General features: G+C 23.1%; 5 protein-coding genes across 5 annotated transcripts; 1 reads left to right on the top strand and 4 right to left on the bottom strand.

The window, feature by feature from the left end:
* Positions 1-493: 493 nt before the first annotated feature.
* On the bottom strand, positions 494-2637 carry LOC122859350 (ferrochelatase, mitochondrial). Its single transcript, XM_044162841.1, has 7 exons — positions 2379-2637; positions 2028-2232; positions 1729-1950; positions 1552-1653; positions 1200-1473; positions 915-1079; positions 494-796 (listed from the first exon to the last, which is right to left on the bottom strand). The coding sequence occupies exons 1-7, from the start codon at positions 2410-2412 to the stop codon at positions 599-601; spliced, it is 1200 nt and encodes a 399-aa protein (XP_044018776.1). The 5' UTR covers positions 2413-2637; the 3' UTR covers positions 494-598.
* Positions 2638-2740: 103 nt separating this feature from the next.
* LOC122859352 (EEF1A lysine methyltransferase 2) lies at positions 2741-5683 on the top strand. Its single transcript, XM_044162843.1, has 3 exons — positions 2741-2856; positions 2927-3025; positions 3784-5683. The coding sequence occupies exons 1-3, from the start codon at positions 2795-2797 to the stop codon at positions 4304-4306; spliced, it is 684 nt and encodes a 227-aa protein (XP_044018778.1). The 5' UTR covers positions 2741-2794; the 3' UTR covers positions 4307-5683.
* Positions 4346-8237, bottom strand: LOC122859353. Its single transcript, XM_044162844.1, has 4 exons — positions 7755-8237; positions 6452-6601; positions 5172-5303; positions 4346-4997 (listed from the first exon to the last, which is right to left on the bottom strand). The coding sequence occupies exons 1-4, from the start codon at positions 7888-7890 to the stop codon at positions 4915-4917; spliced, it is 501 nt and encodes a 166-aa protein (XP_044018779.1). The 5' UTR covers positions 7891-8237; the 3' UTR covers positions 4346-4914.
* An 838-nt stretch (positions 8238-9075) lies between these two features.
* LOC122859354 lies at positions 9076-11153 on the bottom strand. The gene is made up of 3 exons (XM_044162845.1): positions 11078-11153; positions 10490-11004; positions 9076-10431 (listed from the first exon to the last, which is right to left on the bottom strand). The coding sequence occupies exons 2-3, from the start codon at positions 10521-10523 to the stop codon at positions 10124-10126; spliced, it is 342 nt and encodes a 113-aa protein (XP_044018780.1). The 5' UTR covers positions 10524-11004; positions 11078-11153; the 3' UTR covers positions 9076-10123.
* A 3294-nt stretch (positions 11154-14447) lies between these two features.
* Positions 14448-15782, bottom strand: LOC122859351. Its single transcript, XM_044162842.1, has 2 exons — positions 15604-15782; positions 14448-15545 (listed from the first exon to the last, which is right to left on the bottom strand). The coding sequence occupies exons 1-2, from the start codon at positions 15635-15637 to the stop codon at positions 14620-14622; spliced, it is 960 nt and encodes a 319-aa protein (XP_044018777.1). The 5' UTR covers positions 15638-15782; the 3' UTR covers positions 14448-14619.
* Between the last annotated feature and the right edge of the window lie 11104 nt (positions 15783-26886).

Below are 26886 nucleotides of genomic sequence, written 5' to 3'. Positions count from 1 at the left end.
ATTTATGACAAGATAATAATTAGTAGAAAAAGTGTACTGTATTCATACATAGTTTAAAATCAATAATATTTATTTTTTTAATTCAGCAATAGCACCATCCATCTGTATATGAACATCTTCGAGTAAATATTTTTTTTTGTAGTTATTTTTGAGATACAATTCGTACAAATTATTATAAACCTTCAGTAATTTTTTTTCATGATCCTAAGTTAATTAGATAAAAAAAAATTACTTGTAACCCTTTATTCACCCTTTAATTTTGAGGTACAAATTAAAATACCGAGTAAGCAATCGAAAAAAATAGTTTCTTATTAACCGACACCCTAGTGGCTTTTCAGATACCTTCCTACTCGATACTGCTCAATGCTAACTGTAAATGTCTGGCAGCTTTAATTAAATTGAATTAAATTAAATTGTGGAAACAAATAAATTCATCAAATACTCGTTTTGAATTACCATATGGAAAAAGAGTTAACATAATTAACATTAATTTATCATCATTATTATTTATTATAAAATACACAACACCTGATAGTAATAATTTTAATGCCCTAGTTACATATGCCTTGATATGTTTGTTTAAAAAATTAAACTATTCTTACATATTGCACGTTTTCGTAAACCAAGTTTTACTAAGATGACAATTTTCATTAACACAATGAGGACATCTATTAATAAATTTTGGAGAAATTGGTTGTTTTGATTTTAAATGAGTTGCAACAATATCAGTAAGTGCATCAATAAACAGTGGATGATCATTTGGTGCTGCTGCTCTTCTCATTTTATCAATTCCCAACTAAAAAAAAAGAAACAAATAAAAATATTAATAATTATTTATTTGTTGTTGAAGTTAAATCATACAACCACAATATAAATAAATGACTTTTAGCTTTGATAAACATTGAATGATTTACCTTTTCAGCAAGTTCATCACAGTATTCAATATCCATTTCGTGTAAAGTTTCAATATGCTCATTGACAAATGCAATTGGTACAAGAATAAAATGTTTTTTTCCTTGTTTAACATATGCTTCTATTGATGCATCAGTAAATGGACCCAGCCAAGGTAAAGGACCAACCTGTAAATCAAAAAAACAATTACATTTGGCTACATCTTGGCTATAAATTTAAGTGATGAAATGATTGAGACACAATGAGGTCTAGCTTATTTATTAAACAGTTGTTCTTTTTATTCTTACCTTTGATTGCCAGACAAGATGATAAGGATTGCAATATTTTAATTCATTCATAACTGCATGAACTGTTGCAGCAATTTCACTTGGATATGAATCACCACGATTAACTGCTTTAAGTGGTAACGAATGAGCTGAAAATAATATTTGTACTTTACTTCTAATGTCATCAGGAAAATGTGACAATTCAGTTAGAATTCTATCAGCAAATACTTTTGCCAATAGTGGATGAGTTGGCCATCTATCAATAATACTCAATTTCATGTTTTTTGGAAAATTTCTATAAACAAAAAAGAAACAAAATTTATCATTTCAAATGATTCACATATTTATTATTGATATATTTTGTTTTTATTACCTCGTTTTGTAGTAATTGTAAATAGCATTAAAACTAGAACCAGATGTTGCACAACTGTACTGAGGATATTGAGAAAATATTACAGTTTGTTCAATTCCATCTCTAAAAAATATGTAAAACAATTATTATAAAAACACACTAATTTGTTTAAAAAATATATATAATTTTAATAATTACTCTTCAATTTTTTGAAGTGTTTCGTTTGTCAATGGATCAACATAACGAAAAGCAACATAATGTTTATGTGGTGCTGTTTCTGGTGATACTTTATCTAATTGTTTACAAAGTAATTCACCCTGTAAATTTGTCCACTTTAATATTGGTGATCCACCACCAATTTCTGCATACTTTTTTTGTACCTCTGGTGTTCTTCTTTTAGCAATCCATGGTCCTAATTTGCTATTAGAATAATAATAAATATGTCATTGTTGTTTTTTTTTATGATTTAAACATATAATAATTTTTAAAATTATTACCTTTGAATTGGAAGCTGCATCATGTCTCTGTCAGTCATAATTCTCAATAAATATTCACCAACTTGATCTGTATGAGTTGGACCACCCATGTTCAACATTAGAATTGCAGTTTTAGGTTTCGTTTTTTCATTTTGTTGAACTTTAGCTTGTGCAGCTATTGATAAATTCCTCATCATTGGAGCAAGTGTCTTGATTCCTTGGTTGCCTGTAAATAAATCAACAAAACATCAACAAAAAATAACTCAAATGATAACTATTTAAACTTTTATAGCAAGCATTAAATTAGTAGATTAAATTATTATTTATAACAATTAAATTAATAAATAAATTATATCAGCTATCTAGACTTACCCAGGATGACATTTGACATTTTTGTTATACTCATTTCGAAGCTTGTTACTTTCTTGTCTAGAAAATAACACTTGTTAATATTTCTCTTGAAAAATATTCAAAAACTTTATTGTGTTTTGTAACAGTCAACAATGACACGATGATTTTATGTAATTAAGCTTTATGTAAGTGTAATTATTCAAGAAAAATGCTGGACAGTGTTGAATTTTTAGTTGTACCAGTTGTTGTTATTATTGCTTTGCTCCAAGCAGCCAAGTGTCATGTCATGAAGGTTAGGTTGGCATTATATTTATCAGCTGTTTGCAGCCATTAAAACACCAAAAGTATTGTCCAACTTTGACAATAAAATAACAAGCCGCTTTGTTTATTACTTAACAACAATAAAAAATAAAAATTTATAATTTTATTGTTTAATCATGGAAGACGAATTAAACCAAGACGAGGAATTGCATCCATCAGAGCTAGGAACATTACAATAGTAAATATAACAATATATAATTCAACAATGTTTAATTGTTGTTAATAATATTTATTAATTAATGTTTCAGCTGGGAAAAAATATATGAAGAAGAAATTAATAATTTCGAAGATCATGGTGATGTTGGTGAAGTCTGGTTTGGTAAACGAACAACTGAAAATATTGTCAAGTAAGTTAAATAAAATAATAGAAACAATATTTTATATTAACAACAATATGATAATCAAACTGACTTGTATTAATTATTTTATACAACGTGAATATTTTTGTCTCCATTATTATTTTTTTCTTTTTTGTTACAAGAAATAACATATCGATAGTATGATGTTTTTTGAAAGAAAATTAATTGTATTGATTTTATAATTTTATTTTTTATGATTATTAAAAATTTAACTAAAAGAAGATATAAATATTCGTAATTAATAAATTATTACTGTCATTTGTATAATAGTTGTATATAATATTGTTGCAATGTATAATAAGAAAAAAAAAAAAATACTAAAACGTATTTTAAATCAATTTGTGAATGAAAAATTACCTGGAAAATTAACAGGTAATTTTAATGGAAAAAAAATATTTATTATTGAATGAATAACAATATCATTATTAATAAAAATTTGTCATAATTTTAGAACGATCATAGAATTAATTTCTTAAATAACAAAAAATAAAATAACACAAAAAATAGTTTGTTTAAAATATTATCAATAAATCACGAAAGTATACGATGAACAAATTAAAATAAATACCAATGAAAAATTAATAAGCGTTCTTTTAAATGCCACGACAACAATTGTTGATAATTGTTTAAATTTTTTGTTAAATCCATACCCACAAAATAAAAAGACAAAAAAAGTTTAATTAAATTTCGTTTGTTTATTTTTTTTCAAGCTTTTGAATAATGTATTTCGTTTTTTTTTTTTACAGGTCAATCAACGATAAACTAGATATATCAAAATCCGATAAAATTGTTGATGTAGGATGCGGAAATGGTTGGACACTTGTACAACTTGCAAAAAAAGGTTTTACAAATTTAATTGGTGTTGATTATTCATCAAAAGCACTGGATTTAGCAAAAGCAGTATTGATTGAAAATAAAATTGACAAATCAATTGTTAAATTAATGGTATGTGATATTCTTGTTACTGATAAATCGAAAAATCCACTTGATAATAATTTTAAATTAGTACATGATAAAGGTACTTATGATGCAATTAGTTTAAATTTTGATAATTCAAAATTAATGCGTGAAAATTATATTAAAAATATTCATAGTATATTATTACCAGATGGTTATTTAACAATATCATCATGTAATTGGACAAAAGATGAATTAATTAAACATTTTAATTCACATTTTGATGAATTTTATACAATACATACTCCAGCTATGACATTTGGTGGTAAAACTGGCTCATCAGTAACCAGTGTGTTTTTTAAAAAAAAATAATTAATATTATTTGATTACTTTATTTTTTTGGTGCATTAAATATTGTATGTTTTTTTTCTTATTTTTTTTTTTCATTTATTTTGTACATTAAATAATAAAATTAAAATAAAATTTGATGTACATCAAGTGCATGACTTAGCGTTACATTTTTAACATACAAATATTAGAAAATACAGTGATTATTATTATGATATAAATGAAATATTTTTTTACGATAACAATATTATTATCACAAAGCATAAAAAGATAAAAATTAAAATTTATAAATTATATTTTATTACATGTAAATTAAATATTATTTTTATTCTAATATTTTTTATTCATAGACTTTTTTTTGTATTTTGAAAATTCAATTTTGGAAGTTTTATTTATTACTGATGGAAATAATTATACACATGCTTTTAAAGCTAATTTTTTATCTTTCGATATAATTTTAAAATTAATATTACAATTAAATTTTGAAAGGTTTATATATATTATTTTATTTTTTATTGTTTTTCTTGGTGATTTTTAATTTATCCATGAATCTTCTCACTTGATATTATCCTCGGTTATTAATTAATTATTATTATTACTATTTTAATATTAATAATTAAATTATATTTTGTTTAAGAATAGCTCAGAGTTTTTAATACAACTAAAGCAAAAATTAAAATAATAGTCGGTTGATTCCTGAGCATAGAAAAACTCCCTGTAATTTGAAGAAAGAAAAAAGCATTTATATATAATTTCGTTGATTAAAAATACGAGTTTAATTATGCAGTCAAATATTTAAAAAAAAATGACAATAAAATAATTTAAATTTAAAAGTTTAATAAACTTGTTAATTAAATTATTTTTAAAATTTTATAAAATTTATCATTACCATTGCATCTTAAATTTTCTTCGTAATATCCCTCAAGACAGGCGCATTTTTTTCCTGAAGATGTGTTGTTACCCTGAATACAGTGAGCACCTTCACCACATTCAGCATGATCTTTACACGGTGCTCGAACAGCTATAAATAAATTATTATATGAATAATTCATAGACTATAATAAAATCAATGTTTATAATGATAAAGATATTCAAACAAACATGATCAGATTTATTTTAAATGCTATTAAAATTTTCACAAATTGCAGTACGTCACGCAAATTTAACAAGATCAATGTACACCTGTATTTTTGTTAAAATCAATTCATCAACAATCAACAAAAACCCCTTTTTTTTTTTCATTTTTATATATTCTCTTGTACATTTGCCAAAGTACAATATATGTTGCTATCTTTTAACATAATACTTACAAAGGTTTAAAATAAAAAATAAACTTGCTAAAAATTTACATAGATAATAATAGAGTCAAGTTTACTTGGCATATTACATTTACGCACGTGATTTTATGCAAATTAAAATAAATGAAAAAAAATAAATAATAAATAAGTTTAAACATAAACAAGGTTTTTATTCAATTATATATTTGTTAAGTTAACTTTTGACCTTTTGATTAGATTTTAAATATGACCATGAACGTAATAATAATTCATCAACATTTATTTCAAGATTAGGATATTGTTTAATCTTAAATTACACATTTGAATTATATTATTAAAATTATGCATATATTTTTTTATCAATCAATAGATAAACTATAACAAAAAAACTTAACTATTTTTTCTTTTTTTAAATGAAAAAATCAATGAATCAAGTAATTTATTTTTTCTCTTAATTTATGAAAATATATCAGACATTTTTTTTTTAGTTTTTATTATAAAAAAATATATATGAAATTATTATTAACACTCAAGTCAAGTTTAATAATATAAAATAATTCAAATTAGATGTAATAATTCATTCGTCAAAAGTTTATTTAAAAAACATGCAACAAAAAAATGTAATTATACCAATTATTTTTGTGAAAAAAATATAATGAAATATTTGATTTTATAAAACTTTTAAAAAAGCTTGAAACAAGCAAAAAAAAAAAATTTATATATTCACATAAATAAAAATAAATATGAGGGAAAAATATGGACAAAAACCAAAAAAAAAAGCTAGAAATTTACGATTGTTTTGATGTAGTTGTTGCAAATATATGAAGTAAAGTTTTGAACTTTGAATAGACATAATAGAGATATAGTGATATTTTGGATAATTGTGATTTACCCTTCCATTTGTTGGTACAAAGGCCATTAACTGGTGGTGAATAATCACCACAGAGACATTTTGTCTTTCCATCCCCTGGGTCAGCAATACAACTTGTATTTTGAATAGCACCACAATCATTCTCTGTTCTGCACTCATGAGCTTTACCAACTGTAAATTAATACAAATTATTTTAAATATAATTGAATATTATATGTTTTTATATTAATTTACATTTTCATTTAGACATATTAATAATATAACATTTAACAAAAGAAAATACACATCAAAGAGGCAAAACATTCGGTGAATATGCTGTGCTATTACAATTAAAATATATAATTTTATTTTTTACACAAATAAATAAGCTTAAAAAATACATCAAAGTATGAAGAAAATTATCTGAAATTTTAAAAATAATATACCATAAAAAAACCAAGTGCTTTTTATGCTTGATTTTTAGTTGTAAAATAATATTAAATATATTTTTTTTTTTTTCTTATGCTTAGATTTGAATCAATAATTAAAATTTAAGGTAAATAAGAACAAAGAAAAAATGTATTACGTTCGTTAAGATTCTTTTTATTTTCACGACTTTATTTTTTTTTTTATAATCCTCCAGTGTTTCTTGGTAAATCCCCTTTTTTGTTGTAATCGCTTTTTCATCTCATATTAATATTAAAGCTCATACACGTGGTATAATATCACGCAACGTCATTGAAACTTTTTAACATCACAATGACTTAATGAATGTAAAATTAACGTAATAATATTAAAAATATTCACAGGTAAAAAAATTAGTTTATATTATAAAAAAAAAATTAACACAACAAAAAACAACAACACACACAAAAATATTGTTTTTTTTTTTACAATTAACACAAAAAAAATTATATTAAAAAAATGTTAATTTACAAGCATACATAACGTGCAAATATATTTTTTTTCTGTATGAAATTTTTTGGTATTTTTTTTTTTTGTTAAATTTCGTTACATTGTGCATATCTATTTACAGCTATATCCTACGTGACCACCTTTGGTGCCGGTTCGCCCGCCACCACTTCTTCCCATGCTAGTTAAACGACCAAATTCTAATGTTGTTTTATTCACACTCTCGTAGTATTCTAGAACTAGAGAACAATAATCTACTAATTTCCATGTAATAACAATGGATTTTGAAATATAAAAAAAAAATATAAAAATGTAGGTAACTATCAAATCAATCAACAGCATCAACTAATATCAAAAAACAAAAATAGATAGATAGAATAAAAAATTTAAATGTAAATGTATAAAAAAAAAATTAGATAATTAAATTACTTACCAGGTGTTGGTGGTGGTGATTGATTTTGATTTTGTGAACTGGTTTTTCCAAATGTTGTTAATGCATTGGTGAATATTGGTAGAATAATAATCACACTGATTGGAAAAATAATTCTGATAATATTGACACTCTTCATTTTGATATCACTTAAACTTAAATTAAAAAAAAATAAATCCAGTAGTTTTTTGATTTATTCTCTTTGATGTTTTTTGAAAAAAAAATTAATTTTTTTTTTTTATGATTGAATGTTTATTTAATAAATACTTGTTTATTATTTGACAATGTTTTACCACTGACTGCATGTTGAGGTAACATGCCGAGTCCTTTTAAACCCTCGTGCCTCACCTACCCCCACTTGTTTGTCAATTTAAACTCCCAACTTTTCAACTTGTATACTTGGAGTTGGCGCAAAACCATCTACTACTATTTACTTGACTATCCCACCCTCTTAAATTGAAAATAAAAAATTAAAATAAATATATATAAATATAAAATAAAGTACTTTTCTTTTTTTTTTTTTTTGCTATTCAACATCAAAGGTTAATTAAATTCATCCAACTTAATTAAATATTTATATTGTAATTCTAAAACTACATTGCAGATATTTGTATTTTAAAATCTAATCAAAAATTAATTATTAATTAATTTTGTATTTATTTTTTTTATACTACTTATTTTTCTTTAAAATTTATATCAAGATTTTTGAATAATAATAATTCACATTAATTTTCAATTTTAATGTTAAAAAAAATAATCTTTTTTTAATACCAAGTTATTATTGTAACCATTGAATCAAATTACTACAAAAGAAAAAAAAAATTTCTTATTTTAATACGTAATTTTCAATTGAAAAAGAAAATTAAGTTTTTTAAATTTTAATAACTTTAAATATCCATTTTTTTTCTGTTTATAATATTATTTAAAAATAAAAAAAATTAAAATTAAATCATTCTCAATTATTACTTAATTAAACATCCATAAAAATTATAAATTAAATTTCAACTTTACCGAAGCTCAAAAAATTATAAAAACAACAAACAAAAAAAAAATATTTTATATTTTTTTTAACCCTCAAAGAGTCATCAAATAAATAATCCAAAAAAAAAAAGAGAAACAAATCGAAAAACAAAAAAACAAGATAATAATTATATAAAAAAAAAAATAAAAATGAAGGTCTCTCCTTTGTCAAGACACACGAAAGCACCTGAAAATTTATTGCATTTGTTTCAACCCCATTTTATATAGCCAAACCTCAACGTGAAATATATATAATAGTGTCTTCCTGCACGCCATGTGTATAATCGTGTCTTACTTTGTATTACTTGACTGACTAAAAATCTAAAACCCTTCCCATTTTTTTTTTTTTTTCATTTTTCTTTCTTTTTTTTTTGATAAATAACTGATATTGATGGAGTGTTGGTACGAATTAAAACACCATGAACCACACCTATTATACGATTTATTCATTTTCTACATTTTGCTTATTCTTCATATTCTTATCATTTAATTTTTTTTCTCTTTGTTTTTATTCATAAATTTTTTTTTTAATTATTATCCTGATACTCCAGTGCGTTTGCATGGTAACAGACATATTGACAATGTATTTCCATAGTTCGTGTTTTATTTAAATCGATATTGAATAGGACAATTTAATCAATATAATTTTACTATTCAATTGTATAATTATTTAACTATCAACATTTTGGTGTTGTATTGTTATAATTGGTGAGAGAAAGATGAGTTGAATGAGGTCTTTCATTAAATATTCAAAGTGTTTATAAATTTCAGGAAGTCATTAGGGGTATGTCCAATCTTGTGTGTATTTTATAAAACTCTATAACATGACTTTATCAAAATCGATATTGTTTAAATTATAAATTAACAATACGTTAATAATTTATAATAAGAAAATTTAAATTTAAAAAATATAAAACAAATCTTATTTATCAAATGACATTGTTATTTTTTGTTATGATTTTTTGTACTTTTTCATTATTATTATTGGAAAAATATAATGACGCTCTTAATATGTAAAATTTTTTATTAAAAAAATATATATTTATATACAATAAGATTATTATTTTTCTTTGATGGAATCTCGATAACTGGTGAACAATTTATTTTGTTTTGATAGATTCATGTTTGACAAAGTTTATAAAATTCTATGAATAAATTATTTTTAAGTCTTTCTTTTTACATTATCCTGGTAACTTTGACAACGAGAAATTTCTTGGATCAATAGATAAAAAAATATTTGTATTCAATTCAGTGTGTTGTTGTTGTTTATCAATGCATTTTTTTTTAAATGAAAAAAAAACACTTTGAACTGTATATTATTTACAAAAACAAATATATATTTTTAATTATTACTACAGCAATGTATCAATCTCAACAGGCATAATTGTATCCAACATTAAATTGTCGTTTAATAAATTGTTCGAAATATTTTCTAATAATTTTTCATCAATATGATCATTGACAGTCATCGATTCAAGTTTAACATCTTCAATTTTTTCATTTTTAAAATTTATCAAAGTTGGCATCACATATACAATTGCAATAATTAATTGTAAAAATAGTACAATTTTAATTGAACCAATAAAACGTGAATAATTATTTTTATCTTTTTTCAAAACAACATTTATTGGTTGTCCTTCTTCAATTGATATATATTTATCTATAATGAAAATTTAATATTTAATTTAACTATAAAATTTATTAAATTTTAAACTTACCATTTAAAATTTTTTCTTCAATTATTGGAGTCATTTTACTGTTCAACTTTATCGATTGAATGATACTTTACAATTGCTATAATTTTATTATTTTATGCTTATTTAATACTCCCATTATCTGTTGTATAAAAAAAAACATTTTATATCATCTAGGGTCATATTGATACAACGTGACGATTGAGATAATAATTGATATATATTTAATATTTATCTATAACTATATTATTTACAAAAATCAATATATATTTTTAATTATTACAATGTATTGTTATTGTTATTTAATATTTTTTCAGTTATATTTTCAATTTCACTTAAATCGTCGTTAAGGTTTGTTGGATAAGGCCGATGTAATTCCCATATGACGCCTTCAATAAAAAAGAATCCAAATATACCAATGAATATTATTAATTCAATGTAGAGTATAACACGTACACAATTTGTAAAACTATTGCAATTAATATTACTTTTACGTTCAACTGAATTGTATGGATCACCTTCTTCAAGTGTTGAAAAATCTAATCGAAAAAAAAACAATGAATTTATTATAATTTATATGTATATTGTTTAAAATTAAATAAACAAACTCACTAAATGTTCCACTGGATGACATGGTTGTATTTAGCATGTAAACTTTCAAGTTTATCAACTGAATATTTGAATGTTGCAACACTCATTTATACGTCGTATAGATGATCTTATTGAACTTTTCTTGATGATAAGAAAATACGTAGAAATATTATTTTTAATATATGCGTATTTAATTTTGTACAACTTTAATTTATTTCTAGGAATTTTATTGATATTTTCAAGTCATTAGGTCATTATTTTTATAGTTTAAAAAAATATATTTATTTATGTTTTGAAGGAATTTAACAAGGATGTTTTCATCCGATAATTTTGTTGTCAATATATTTGCTTTTTTTACTACGATGTTTTGCTTCTGGAGTTCTGGCTTGGAGCTTTGTTCATTCAATTTTAATTAAAGTACCTGGTTAATTAATTTTATTATTGTTTTTTTTTATTTAAAGAAATTATTTTGTTCATTTATTTATTTCTTGTTCATGAGCATTGACAAATGTTGATTAGAAAATTTTAAGTTTGTATATAGATTTGTCGGAAAATTAAATTTGGAAATAAATTTATTCAAAAATAGAGTAAATATATTATTTAGCACACAGTCTAAATATAATCATAAATTTAATGATTCCAAAATTAATTATTGATAAAAGTTTCATTAGTTTTTTAGTTCATTTTTCATTTAATTTAAATACATATGAGTTTTATGGATTATTTAATTATCCCTTAGACAGCTGAATATCATTTAAATTATTTATTTGATTACCAAATCGATAAAACTTTTTAGATACATTATAATTAATCCTGTATTATACCATTCTTTCACGAACCCTTTTTATTTTTTTTCCAACTTTTTAACTAATAAGTAATAAACTATAAAACCATCTGGATGAAATGTTGGTTTTTTTTTTTTTTTTTTTTTTGTTTTTACATTTTTGTTATGAAAGTTTATTTTTTTCGTCGTTTTACGTTATGACTGATTATTAGTATAATAGATTATATCAACGACTACAAAGATAAAAGGAAAAAAAAAAAATAAAACCAATTCATGAATAGCTTGGGGGCCAATTCTCATGTCACTGATGGTTTGTCTGGTAAAAGCACCCACATCAAATATTTTATAATGTCATAAACAGCAATGAATAATCTAATGTCTATAATTATTCAGTAAAAGACTAAATTAGTTGTCTAGAAATATTAAAAATTTAAATTATTATAAATTGTTCGTTTAACAAAAAAATTTATAGCCCAATAAATTTGATTGAAAAATTAACACAGTAGTTATTAATTTTTCGAAAAAAAAATTTTACGTAGGTGGGACGCTTCGCGTCACCTACGTATTGGATTTGTCTACCGAAAATTAAAAAACGCTCTCATTTCTTAAGTAATTGTCAGAGACAATTCGTGTTAGAACCAAAAGAATCGTATTTTCAATCTCTTTAATTTGTATATTTTCGATTTTTTCTCAAATAATTATTAAAGTTGCCAGAGCCAAAAATGTTAAAAACCTTTTTTTCTTTTTTTTTTTTAAATATTAAATAATTTTTTATCTGTAAGCGTGATCGATTTGCACCGACTAATTAAAAGTTTCCTTTTATTTTGATCTTTGAATCGCCGCTATTTTGAAAACGATATCTTTAAAACTCACGGAGTTATTAGAATTCTAATAGAAAAATTTGATGTGGCTGTTTTTTTCCCGATTTACATTGGAACCCAATAAAATCATGTTTTGTGGAGATTCGACGCGCAGTGCTGGAAGCCCTGCTCACTCACACAGATGAACATATGTTTATGATAAAATTTCGTAGTGTTGTGACTAAACAATATGACATTTTATTTGAAAAAAAAAAAAAATTACACTAACTAATAATTGCACATAACCCACCGGAGTATTGAAAATTTTAATTTTCGTTATATATGATTCTTTTATTTTTAGTTTTTCTAAATATACAAGACTAATTGATTGATTTGCATCGAAAAACAAATTTAATGCTTTTAATTTAGAGCCGAGTTGTAAGCTATATAGAAATTTATTTTTAAAAAATCAGTAGGTTAAACACCTACAAATTAACTGAGATATTTTTGTTTAAAATTACTCGAAATCATTTTTAAATGACGTGGTAATATTTAAAATAATTTCGAAATCATTTATTCATTTTAATTTAAATTAATTTATTGATCTTTACAAAAATAGTTGGATATTAATTTGAAATTTTAATAATAATGTTAATTAATTTTGAAATCTATTTATTGAATCTTATTTTGTTATTAAATTAATAGAATTATTTATTAAGAAAACTTTTTTATATATTGATAAAATTATTCAATTTTTAGTATCATTTTTATTCGAGAAATTTATTTTTATTATTGTAGTTTATAAATGTCTTGATATATTCATTGAATATATTGTTCGGCCTCATTTCTCGTTCCAATAATGGCACTTAAATATCTAATGAATTGAACCCACCTTTCGAATACGATACTCTTAATTTAATATTTAATAAAAGATATTTCTTCAGCGATTTTAAATTTCATTGGATTTTTGGAATCTATTCATTGCTTGTTTTATATTCATCATTATTCATCGGTTATAATTTATTAACATTATAATCGTATGTTACATTTACTTTTTAATTTTCTTGACTTGCCATGAAGTTGTCGAATTAAATATGCACTTATAAATGATGAAATATATCGTACAGAATTTTCTTTTTACATTATAATGCAAATTTTCAAAAATGATATATTTAGAAAATTTTTATTATGGAAAATTGATGTAGCAAAGTATTTTTGTTTTTATTTGTCTGTGGACAGCCAACAAAAATGTGAAAAATATTTTGATCCGATAGTGGGAAATAAATCTGTAAAATATTGTTTGAAATATTTCAACTGGTTTACCACATTGTTCGTCATGATGGTCTCATTTTTTTAAATTTTCATCGTCAAATAAATTTAAGTTTTAACAAAAATAAACATGTAAATATTATCAGTAATTTTGGCTGATTTTGTAATTTTAAAATTTCATTAATAAATAGTAATTTATTTACTGATATTTTTATATAATTTTTTTTTAATTTAAAAACAAGAAAGATCTCACATCTCTATGCTCTACTAAATCTAAAATTAAACACAACAAATTATTGATGAATATACTCGATAGGCTAATTTTAAATTCAATCTAGTTATTTTATATCTCATTGGTTGTGTGTCTTCTCATCTGTTTGACCTATTAAACAATTCATTTTGATGATAATTATTATAGCATCAACAAGCAAATGATTTCTCTCAAAATAAAATTCAAAATGTCCAGGAAAAATAATAAAACTTGGTAAATATTATTGACTGAAAAATAAATATATAATCAAAATTACAAAGCATCAAATTACTCATAATAAAATAATTTATTTTTAAACAAATAACAAACAAATTTAATTACACAACAAAATAAATATTCTCATATTATTATTATCAATTTAAAAAAAAAACACTTTTATCAATAAGACAATAATTAATTTAAGAAACATTTAAATACAAATTGTCGGCGGTAATTATTATTATTTAAAATCAGTCCATTTTTCCTCGCTCGTATTTGTTCCATCATCATAAAAAAAATTTATAATATTTCCACTGTTATTAAGTACACAAACATATGGAAATGAATAATAATTATCCGAAGCATCCCATAGAGTGTCAGTTATTTTTGTTAAAACACCATTATTATTTTCACAATATTGTTTTAATTGTTCATGTTGATCTGTTGTTGTGTCAATAGTTTCTAATAAACCATCTGGAATATCTAAATTTCCAGAAACATTTTCATTATTAATTTTGTCATTTTGTTGTTCAATTGATTTCGATTCTTTTTCATTTTCTAATGCATCATTAAATGCTGCCAAAAGTGTCGAGCCAATATCAAAAATTTCTTCAACCTTATCATTCATATGATCAATTATTTTTTCCATTGATGTGCTTTCTTTTTTATCATCAACAATATCAGAAGTTGTACAAATTGCTAATTTATCATTATCAATATTCGTTTGATAATCATAATTTTGTTTCTCTGGTTCGTTAGTTTCAAAATACTCTTCATTTGAATCTACTTGTTGTGATGATTCAATAATATCTTTGCTGATAATCCGTGGGTCATTTGAAGTGCCTGGGGTCGTTGACGGTATTAGCAATGTATCAATCTCAACAGGCATAATTGTATCCAACATTAAATTGTCGTTTAATAAATTGTTCGAAATATTTTCTAATAATTTTTCATCAATATGATCATTGACAGTCATCGATTCAAGTTTAACATCTTCAATTTTTTCATTTTTAAAATTTATCAAAGTTGGCATCACATATACAATTGCAATAATTAATTGTAAAAATAGTACAATTTTAATTGAACCAATAAAACGTGAATAATTATTTTTATCTTTTTTCATAACAACATTTATTGGTTGTCCTTCTTCAATTGATATATATTTATCTATAATAAAAATTTAATATTTAATTTAACTATAAAATTTATTAAATTTTAAACTTACCATTTAAAATTTTTTCTTCAATTATTGGAGTCATTTTACTGTTCAACTTTATCGATTGAATGATACTTTACAATTGCTATAATTTTATTATTTTATGCTTATTTAATACTCTCATTATCTGTTGTATAAAAAAAAACATTTTATATCATCTAGGGTCATATTGATACAACGTGACGATTGAGATAATAAATATGCTGATTTAATTGATCAATCAATGTTTATCAAATTGATTGTGTAATAATAATAATATTATTATTTAAATTTTTTTATAATTTAGTAAATTTAAGTCTACTAATTTTTAATATATATTTTATTTTTTTTTTTTATATATGGGTTTAATTTCACCCTCAAAATAAGTATACATGAAAACTATATAGATGTAGATTATTTTGTAGTCACGAAAGTATAAAAAAAAAATCGACCAGTTTACTTGGCTTATTTTACAGCAAGTTTAACCTGTTCGCAGGGTAATTGAGCTTAGTGCTTACAAAATTCAACTATTCAAATCGTAAAAATGTTAGAGGATATCCGTTATAAATTAATTGTTATTGTTATATTAATCAGGAAAATATATATCGTGATAAAACAATATTGACCAATAAAACTATTATCATTTTATAAATAGTATTTATTTTTTTCTTTCAACTAGAACAATCACTAGATAAATAATAAACTATACACTGGTGATTGAATTTTTGGAAATATTTTAGTTGATTCAACATCTAAGCTGGTAAAGATTGTAGAATTGGTCCAAATGCAGGTTTGACCCAAAAATAGTTGGTAATATTCAATAATTCATCAAAATAATAATAAAAATAATAATTAAAAATATTTGTTATTGTGTAAGTGTGTAATAATTTAAGCCATTATTTATCAATTATTATTTTTTAATTAGGAAAAAAAAAAAATAGGAATAGGATAATAAATATCATTTACAAACAAATTAAATTGTTTATATTTTAAAGTTGTTATTGATTGACCTATTGTTATTTTAATAATTTTTTAAATTTTATTTTTTTAGTGCATGTTTTTGACTCGATAATTTAAAATAATTTAATTTGAGGATATACATGCCCCGTGAAATTATTCTGTAACACGCATTTGACTTTTAAACGTTGTTGAGGAATCTAATGCTGCCTTTTCTCCGTCTTTTCTCTCCGAGTTTTGCTTTAGCGTATAAAAGGCAGAAAAAGTCGGAGAAAGTCGGAGAAATATTTCTTCAAAGGTAGTGCTTATACAAAATTCAATTGTTTAAATCGTAAAAATGTTGAAGGATATTTATTCCAGTATATTGTATTTTTATTTAATCTAAACTTTTTTATTAATAGTCGTGTATTTAAACATTTTTTTTACTTCAAGTTTTACCACAGTGATATCAATTATGCGTTAGTTACTGATGATGTCCGGCTTGTTGGAGCTTCACACACTTGCTTCTTATGAATAAAGTTCAGATAAAGATATTATAAGTGATCGAATTAATTATCTGCATGTCCAATATATAATGTAGGTAATGATGCGCTGTTGTCTGTTTAAAAAAAAACAAATTATCATCGATAAAATATCATATGATATTTTATAGATAATAATTTGTTTTTTTTTTTTGGCTGACTAACAGCGAAAGAAGTAGTATCTTTCTACTAAAAAAGCCAATCATCAAAAAATTCAGTTTTAATTAAACTTCAATTAATAAGTCAAAAATGAAGGTAACTCGTAAGTCGTTACCTTGGAAAATTTTTGAAAAAAACCTGCGCATATTTGGGATTATTTTCGTTTTCCGGATGAATAAAATAATTCAGTTAGTGGGTCTTTTTAAAAATCTCAGAATAATTATTTTTTTTTACGTTTTTTTTTCTTCTGGTTAATTCAAATAAATCATTTAGCATTTTTTAATTCCTAAAGCTGCTGCTATAAAAAAAAAAACAAAAATTTAGTTATCGTTTATTTTTTAAAATTTTATATTTACTTATTGATTGACCTATTGTTATTTTAATCATTTTTATAAATTTTGTTTTTGTTTTTTAAATTCATGTTTTTGTCCACAATCTAAAATTTAATTTGAGGATACATGCCCCGTGAAATTATTCTGTAACACGCATTTGACTTCTTAACGTTGTTGTTGCCCGGTGCTATATTGTGTTCTTGGCAATAAATCTTGACCTGCGAACCCTCGATATATATTTTTTTTTTTTCGCTATAATATACACACAGCATATGGTGTGTAATGACGATACCGATCAGTATGCACCGTAACTTTCTTGTCACGAACAACACGCGACCTGTCAATTTTCTTCGAGAACCATTTTTTTCTTTGTGTTATTTTTTATATTAACATCAAATTTTTGAAATATATATATCGTCTAGAACGATGGTATATAAAAATAAAAATATTTATCTTAATTCAACATACCGAACTTTATCTTACATTATAATTTAATTAAAAAATTTATAATCTCACGGAATTTTCGTTCGAAATTTAATTATTTTTACGTTTGACACAGGAAGTGAAGCTTAAATTTAAAATTTTATTACTGTTATAAACTCATTTTTAAATTACAATAATATAACATTATTATATTTAGGTCAAATTGGAAGAAATTATTTATTTTTTTATTTTTATCTATGTCATTGAAAAGTCACAGGAAACACCTTTTTCATTTAGATGCTTTTTAAATAGAAATTTCAAGAAAATATTGATTTTTTCATTGAATTATAATCAAATAAATATATTCTATAAGTTACATTGTTTAAAATAATTTTATTTTTTTAATTTTTATATACTCTCTACGAGAAGGTACTCTTTTGCTGGGCAACCTTAATATTTTTTAAATACCTTTTAAAATGAAAAATTGATCCGCGAAAAAATTTCTATTTTTCTATAAATTATTTAAAGAAAAAAAGACAATTTGTTTTTCAATTTTTTTTACATCTAAACCTTCTCCTTTTTGTAGTTATTTCAATATCAAAAAAAAAAGCTAATCAATTTAAAAAAATGATAATGGATAAGTGAAATTTGGAGTATACATCAAAATATTGTTGTCTACACGTAAATAATAATTTTTTTCTAATTTGACAGGTGCGTGATAAGTGATAAGTAAAAAAAACTCTTTAAATAGACTTTAATGGAAATTACATATCGATCCATTGAATATAAACTTGCTAAATTTACATTTGAAGTTTCATTCAAAGATATCTGATATTGATGAAAATAAAAAAGTACTTTAATTATCTGATAATTAAATTCCACCGTATGATATACATGGACGATAAAATACATTCAGTATAATAAAAAAAAATAATAATAATAAAAAAGTATATCTAAAATAAACCCTTTTAATGAAAAATAAAAAAATCATTTCAAAGTTATTTTGATAACACTAATTTCCTTCTTTTTTTCTCAGTGTATTTTAGAAAAAGAATTTCGATTTTACATTAAACTCATCTGTTAATAAATACAAACAAAAATAACAAAAATAAAAAATACAACAAAGTAAGTTTATAGTGAAAAATAAATTAGAGTATTTTTAAAAGTTGATAATAAAGTTAAAAGTTCAATAGTTTTAATTATGATTGACGACAAATTGAATTGGCATGTCGATAAAATCTATTCTATTTTATTTTTCTCTGTATTATTTCTCTCTCATTCAACTAAATTTATTTTAGCTTTAATGTATTTTATTTTTGTTGATTAATCACGAGATATTACTTCACCAACTGTGACGTAAATTGAAGGAGTGAAATGACGAAACTTTAACCTATCAATATTTTTTTCTTCACAAATTTCATAATTTAACAGTTATTTTATTTTTGGCAGATAGAATGTTTGATAAAAATTAATATTTAATTAATGATATTTTCATTATTTAAATAATAGAAAATTTTAAAACTTTACAATTTTTTAGACTTTTTAAATTTATAATGAGTGATTTTTTTTTTTTGATAAATTTTTTCAATTCATTCAGTCAATGAGATAAAAAAATAGGAATGTTTTTAAAATACAAAATTCAAGTAAATAATTTATCGAGAAAATGAAAATAGAAAATTTTTTGGTTCAAATTTACTCTGAAATTATTTAGTAAGTTTACAAATCTAGTCTGGTAAGAATAAAAAAAAAAATTATATATTAGTAGTCGATTTCAATTTACAGAATAACTTTACCATAAAAAAAAAATCTATTTTTTTTGTTTTTGATTAATTTCAAATTGTCACACAGTTTAATGTAAAAAATAAAAATCAAAATTCATTCTCAATTAAATTTAAATTCATTCAGTTAAAAAAATTTTTAAAATAAAAAGTTCCAAGTAATTAATTACAGTAAACTTTAGACGTCTGCTCTGGTAAATATAAAAATCTAATTTAAAAAAAAAACCCAATATTTATCAATAATATTAATTCACAGAATAACTTTAAAAAAAAAAAAAAAATTATTTACAGATTGTTTGGTCAAGTTTTAAATAATCTTGATAGAATGAAATTGATTTGTCTTAATAATGGCTATAATAAACGACCTAATAAATTCATCAATATAAAATTCAATTAAATAAAAAGGGTAAATATAAATAATAAAATTGAATCCTGATTAAATAGCAATTATAATTCTCATTGAAATTGATTGATTTGATCGATATTATTGGAATTAGATATGGCCTATATCTTGAGTCATCATGAGAATTTTTAAAAGCTCGAATGAAATTGATTTTTCAAGACATAAATACCAGCCATCAATTAATTTATATGTAATTGTATTTGAAATTATATATAACACATCCACCTAGCTTTCTAGATAAATATATATCATGAAATTTTAAATAAAAAAAAAAATATATATTGTTAGTAGTTGTGGTCAATAGCGTGCGATACATACATTTGCCGGAACTGATCTTTTCTGAGGATAATCAGTCAACTGGGATTTGAACTGGATGAAATCTGACATTTGACTTTTTAGTGTTGTATATACATGTGGAAAAGGTTACAGTGCCAAGACCGGATAAACTATATGTGTGTGAGAGGTGCGATGTAGAATATGAGACATAAAAAAACATATAAAACTTTGAGGTAACTTTTTTTTTTTTGTTTTATTTTTTTTTTTTGAAGCTTCAAGCTTTTCCGTTCTGATTAAATGGGTCAGGTAGTTTGTTGCTATATATGAAGCGACGCTATCTGTCTCGACACGAACGGGAAGAGTATATTATCTGAGATAGGCTCGAGACTTTTGAAACAACTTTTCGCCTGATCTTTTATTCCGACACTCCTGATAGATGATTCTAGCGTGATATTCCCGGTCAGCAACCTTTTTTTTTTTTTTCTTCATTTTATTTTTTTTTTTTATTTACATTTTGCAAACACAAACTTGTAAATTTTTTTTTTTTTTACATGAATTATTATATTTTTTATAGGTAGTTGTTAGGGGAAAGAATTGATTCAAGGTATACTTGGATTCAAGATTTTTTTTTGAATTTTAATTTCTTTTGAAAATTGATAATTGTTTATTTTTTTGATGCCTTAATTGTTGTTTTTTGTTGAGGTCAACCTGGAGAAGTAACAAAATAAATGATAAAACTGTAGAATTTGTTTTAAGGGATGAAAGATAACAGATCCGCCAATTTTTATTTTCTTTGGTTTTATTTTTGAATGAAAAAGCAGCTTTTCCTGTGTTATTTTACCAAAAACTTTTTAAAAATTTATATAGAAGGTAAAAAAATAAGTGCATGAAAAATAATGAAATAATTAAAGCGTTAATTTAATTTATTACAATTTAAATAAATAAATAAAATATAAAATTATTATGACTACCTGTTATTCGCCCAAAAGTAGAACTTTAACTAAATGTATAATAATTTGACCATAAAAATAATAGTTGCATTCGTTCTTTATGCTAGAAAAAATTGATAATAAATAATTTTTAAAACTCTGTGATAGTCTTCAATATATTTTCCACATATTTTAGTGACTATTTACCGCAAAATTTATCCTGGAAAGGTAAAAGACACTTGCATAAAAAAATTATGTACATAAGACTATGGTACATAGTGTATGGCATTGCTTTCAGGTCTTAAAAAACCATTAACTATTTTTTTTTTTTCTTATAAAGTAAGTGTTTGACTTTATCGAAATAATATTTCTATATATTTTTTATTTTTATCTTTAATTCATACAACAATAAAATATACTTTTTAAAAAAATTTATTTATAAATATATTAATGCAAATTTTTGGAGTGTATATTATTTATTTAATTATTATTCTAATTTATTTATTTAATTTTTCAAGGATATTGTAGTTGGATATGTTATTAATATATACTTAGTCGCAATTTTTTTTTTTTTCTTTTTTTTATATTTTGCAAGTCCTCGAATCATTTGATCGCGTGTTGCAGTTGCAATGAGTCGCAAAGTTTTGTGTTATTCAGCACCATACATCCAACAACTTGAGGCCAAGGTCATGACTGTCGCGAGATTTAACCCTTCATATGTTGACCACTTTCATTTGTCGTGTTTATATTATTTTTCTCATTCTAATTTTCTTTTTTTTTTTCTCAAGGCATGTCTTTAATATGTATGTTTGAAATTTAAAAAAAAATAATTTTACTTTTATCGCTTTCTTTGATCAATTTAGTAGCTTTTTCAACGAAAAAAAAAAAAATGATAATTAAGGATATTAATAGAAATTGTATACACTCGCGAATTTTTTTTCTTTTATATCATAATTTTATGTTTAAGAATCTTGCAGATAATTATTTTAAATTATTTATGAAAATTCTTATTGAAGGTCAAGTAAATAAAAATCAATACAAAAGTTATTTAATTTATTAAATTTTCAAGAAAGAGAAGCTTATTATTTTGATATTTACAAAAATGTTTGCTGTTTTTTTGTTTGCTGGAAAAGTTTCCAGTGATTCAAGTCACTGTGCGGTCATACATTAGATAAGAACACACTTAAGCGTTTTTGCATGAAATAAAAAATGTAAAATTAAAATTTGTATTTATAAATAAGAAGAAAAAATGTTTTAATATTCATATCAAATAGTAAATTAATGATTATAATTAGCCATAACAATTTGAGAGGTAAATTTAAGAGAAATTAAATTAAATTCTTAAATGCTGTTATATTTCTTCAAACGACATGTTTACTAATTATTATAAACATTGCCGATAATTAATCCACTGAAAATAACAGCTCAAATTTCATTCGCCGGTATAAAAAATATAAATAATAAAAGCTTTAAAGCTCCTCTGCAGATGTCGCCCCGAATCAGTAATGAATCGTTTCAAAAAAGAAAAAAGCTTTTCACTTTTTACCTAAGCATCAGTTCGAATCTGACTGGAGTCGAGAAATTTCAATGACACTATAATCATTGACAACCACTCATTGACATTCCTAATAAAAAATAATGCAATAAATTTACAAGAAAAAATAAATAAATACATTCAAAACAAATTTTTTTCTGTTTTTTCTCTTAAAAAATATAAAAAATTGTAAATTCAACGTGAAAATAAATAATATCTTTATTTTCTTTTTTTAATTTCATTTGAAAAATGATTGTTTAAAAAATTCCCTCCACAAGGCTATAAAAATTTTATTAAAATTCATATACATCGTTTTGAAAAAAAAAAAAGGCAAGCATCCCTCGAGGTTAAACAAACATTTAAAACTTTTTTTTTTTTTCCTCTAACATCCTAAAGAAAACTTAAAAATTCTGTTTCTTATTTATAATAAGTTTACTAAACTTAAAAGATAAAAGAATTTTTTTTAATTTAAGATTATAATCCATTTATTAATATGATACAACTACAGAGTTATACTGAACGATATTACGATGGAGAATAGCTATTGTGTAAGCGTCGATTAAAGAACATGAAAAATGAGATAGCTATGGTTATTTTGAAAGGGATGTTGATGGGACAGAAAGTGTAGGGGGGGAGAAGAGGGTGGCTATAATGGTTGATAAGGGGTTGAGGGGTATGAGAGAACAGACTGGTGGGTTCTGGGAGTGCAGGATAGAAAAGGGAATGTGGGAAAACTCATCTCACGTTGACTAGAGTCCTTGCTATGTATGTGTGTTGGTGAAAATATGTATATATATCTGCAGATTACTGCCGTTCGTTGAAAAAGAAGAGTAATACTGGGAGAGAAAGTGAGATACTCGATAGCTACTATCGACCAGACTAACGCATATATACGCATACCTATATATTTTACACTAACACGCATTAAAATTTATCTGTGTGGATGAATATAGTCTTATCGATCGTTTTTTCCTCTTTGTTAGATAGACAATTTTTTTATATATAAATTGAAAATAAAATTATACAATATGCTATTATTGATTTGTCTATACAGATGGATATTCTATTTTAATTTTTAAGCATATATGTTTTATATTGAAAAAATAAAAAGCAAATACTTTGTCAATATTATAATTTACAAAATAAATATTCTGAAGAGAAATTTAACGATTAAAGTATATTAAATAAAAAAAAAAAATTTACCACAGCAAATGAAGAATAAATTTATCAAAGATATAATGATTATTATTTGATAAATAAATAAAATAAATAAACATTTAATAAAATATATTTAAAAGATGAAAATATTAATAAAAATTAAATTTGAAATAATAATAACAGCGAGTCATTACAATACGATGATGAATTAATTAATTTTTAAATAAATTAATTTTCAATTTATCCAAGATATATGGATAATAGTAAATTTGCAAAAAAAAAAAATAAATAAATTTTTAAATGGAATATTTATTTATTTATCGTGCTGATCATACTCTTGTCATAATTATTTTTCGACAAATTTTAAATCATCATAATCATCATTATGTTTACATGTTAAACTATGCTTGTATATTATTTTTATAATTATTCATTTTAATTTTAAATATGGCTTTTTATACCAACACAAGCTACATGATGTTTTTATTTATTTTTGCTGGGGAAATTATTAACCAGGATATTTTATTTCAAGATGATTTGACTATAGAAAAAATTGGTGTTTTATATTTATACATGTTTAATAACTTTAGGGAGTTGATTCATAAAAAATAGGCTTTCTTTGTTGTTATAATAAAATTAATAATCACTCAATTGTATTGCATTTCGATTGTTCAATTAAAAATTTTAATTTTTGTTTAAATTTTAAAATAATTATAATATTATTATATTTATTTTCTTACTATTCTTGGGACCTAGAAATAAATTTTAAAATTTATTTCAATAAAAAAAACCCAACCCGTATAGAAAACTAACACATGCTACTTATTTTTTTTTTTGGAAAATTTTTTATCATAATATTTTCATATGACATACTCTGAATAATTCAGTAAAATAATATACTCTTAGACTGAAAATTTATTTGAAAAATCAGTCAAGTATAGATGATAATAGATAACAAGTTATTCTCTCGATAACAGTAAAAATATGTAGCACAAGATAAATATATATTTTTGTTATAAGTATAGTAGTTGAACTTTCATCTTTTTTCGATTGACATTATTTTCAACAAGTCTCCAAACAAAGCTAAGAATTGCTAGAAGCTTGACATCAAATCCAAGTGGCAACAATTTACTTTAAAGTGCTGTGTGAGCAGTTCATAAAGATACAATAATGATAAAAAATAAATAATAATAAAAAAAGCAGGTTATATATATATTGTCATAGAACAAGAGGGTTTGAAGAATGTGTACTCATGCGTTAAGTGGAGGGTGTGAACTGTGAAACTGCCAGCAAGATGCACCAGCTAAAACAATGATATTATCTCAACTTCCATAATACCTCTCACTACAAAATATAAAAAATAAAAATAATCAAAAAAAAAATCCTCAATTTGTCTATTTTAATAATATCAATTTAATTATTGTCCAAAGCTTTTGATTTTTTTCAAAAATCATTAACAAAAAAAAGCATAAAACTACTTTTAAATTTTCAAGTAACAATAAAATAATATTTTTATTATCCAGTTAAATATATTTATCGAGTAATAAATTATACTCTAGATTGCTTTTTGACATCTAAATAAATTCTTTCAATTCTAGACCACTAAAAATTTTGAAAAATAAATATTTAAATAATTTAGCCTTGAGGCTATCTGTGTATCTTTTTTCGTTTACGATCGATTTTGTCGTTGATTCGAGGTCAGGAAATGAAGATATAATGAGTCTAAATACAGATCAACTCCAGTATCATAAAAACAGTCAAATAAATAAACAAAAATATTACCCTGTGGCTGGGTTAAACCAGTGATTCTCGATCACATGATCCAATAAAAGTCAGCTGACATGCAACATCAAATTCTTTTTTTTTTTTCTCTCATTTAAATAACTTACTCAAATAATATTTTAATATAACAATTATTGTTATAAAATTAATTTATTAATCATCAATATTTATCCATCATAAAAATAGAATTTTTTTTTTAAATTAATATTTTTTTTTCAACTTTTGATCATCTCCTATTTTCAATTCGATCATAAAGCCTCGAATTTTTTTTTTTTTTTTTAATAGATTGAATAACCTAGAAAAAATAAACATTATTAATATGAAAAAAAAAAAAATATTATAAATAGATTTTAGAGTTTTTTACTTACAAAAAAAAAAAAAAAAAAAAAAATTATATTTATTGATGACGATGATGAGCATGATCATGACCACTGTCTGTAGCTGTCTCATTTTTCATACCATGATCTTCAGCAGATGGATAAATTGTAAAAAATGTCACAGCCCAAATAATAAAAGATATAAGAAGAACAATCCATGCTCTAGTATTAAATTTATTCCATCCGAAAATAATTTTAATTGTTGATTCTTCATTAACATTATCACTTGAGTTGTTACAACACATTGTTTCTGTACTAATATCAGTCATTTTATTAGTTTTTTTTATCTACTGTTAAACACTTTTACAAATGAACAATGTAAAATGACTGTCAAGTAAAAATATTATACTCAGACTTGATATATTTTGTGTGAGTATATTGGTAATGGCCGATAAACACTTCGAAGATAACACAATGAAAGAGAAATTTAAAAAAAAAAAAAAATACATATTTGTCAGCTCAGAAACCAATAATCTACACTGATAAGATTTGATTGTTATTTTAGGCTACTATATCAAGAAATAATTTATTTATTTTTTTCTTTGTCTTTATTTATTTATTACAATATTTTTTCTTTAAATACAAATTTATTATTAATAAAATTTTTAACATTTATCTAATTATTTCAATTACATTAAAATTTGACAAAAAAAAATTAAAGAAAATATTAAAATGAAAGCTCAG

The sequence above is a fragment of the Aphidius gifuensis genome, linkage group LG6, assembly GCF_014905175.1.
Source record: "Aphidius gifuensis isolate YNYX2018 linkage group LG6, ASM1490517v1, whole genome shotgun sequence".
NCBI lineage: Eukaryota > Metazoa > Arthropoda > Insecta > Hymenoptera > Braconidae > Aphidius > Aphidius gifuensis.
The sequence above is the reverse complement of the archived record's forward strand: the minus strand, read 5'-3'. Positions and strand labels throughout refer to the sequence as shown.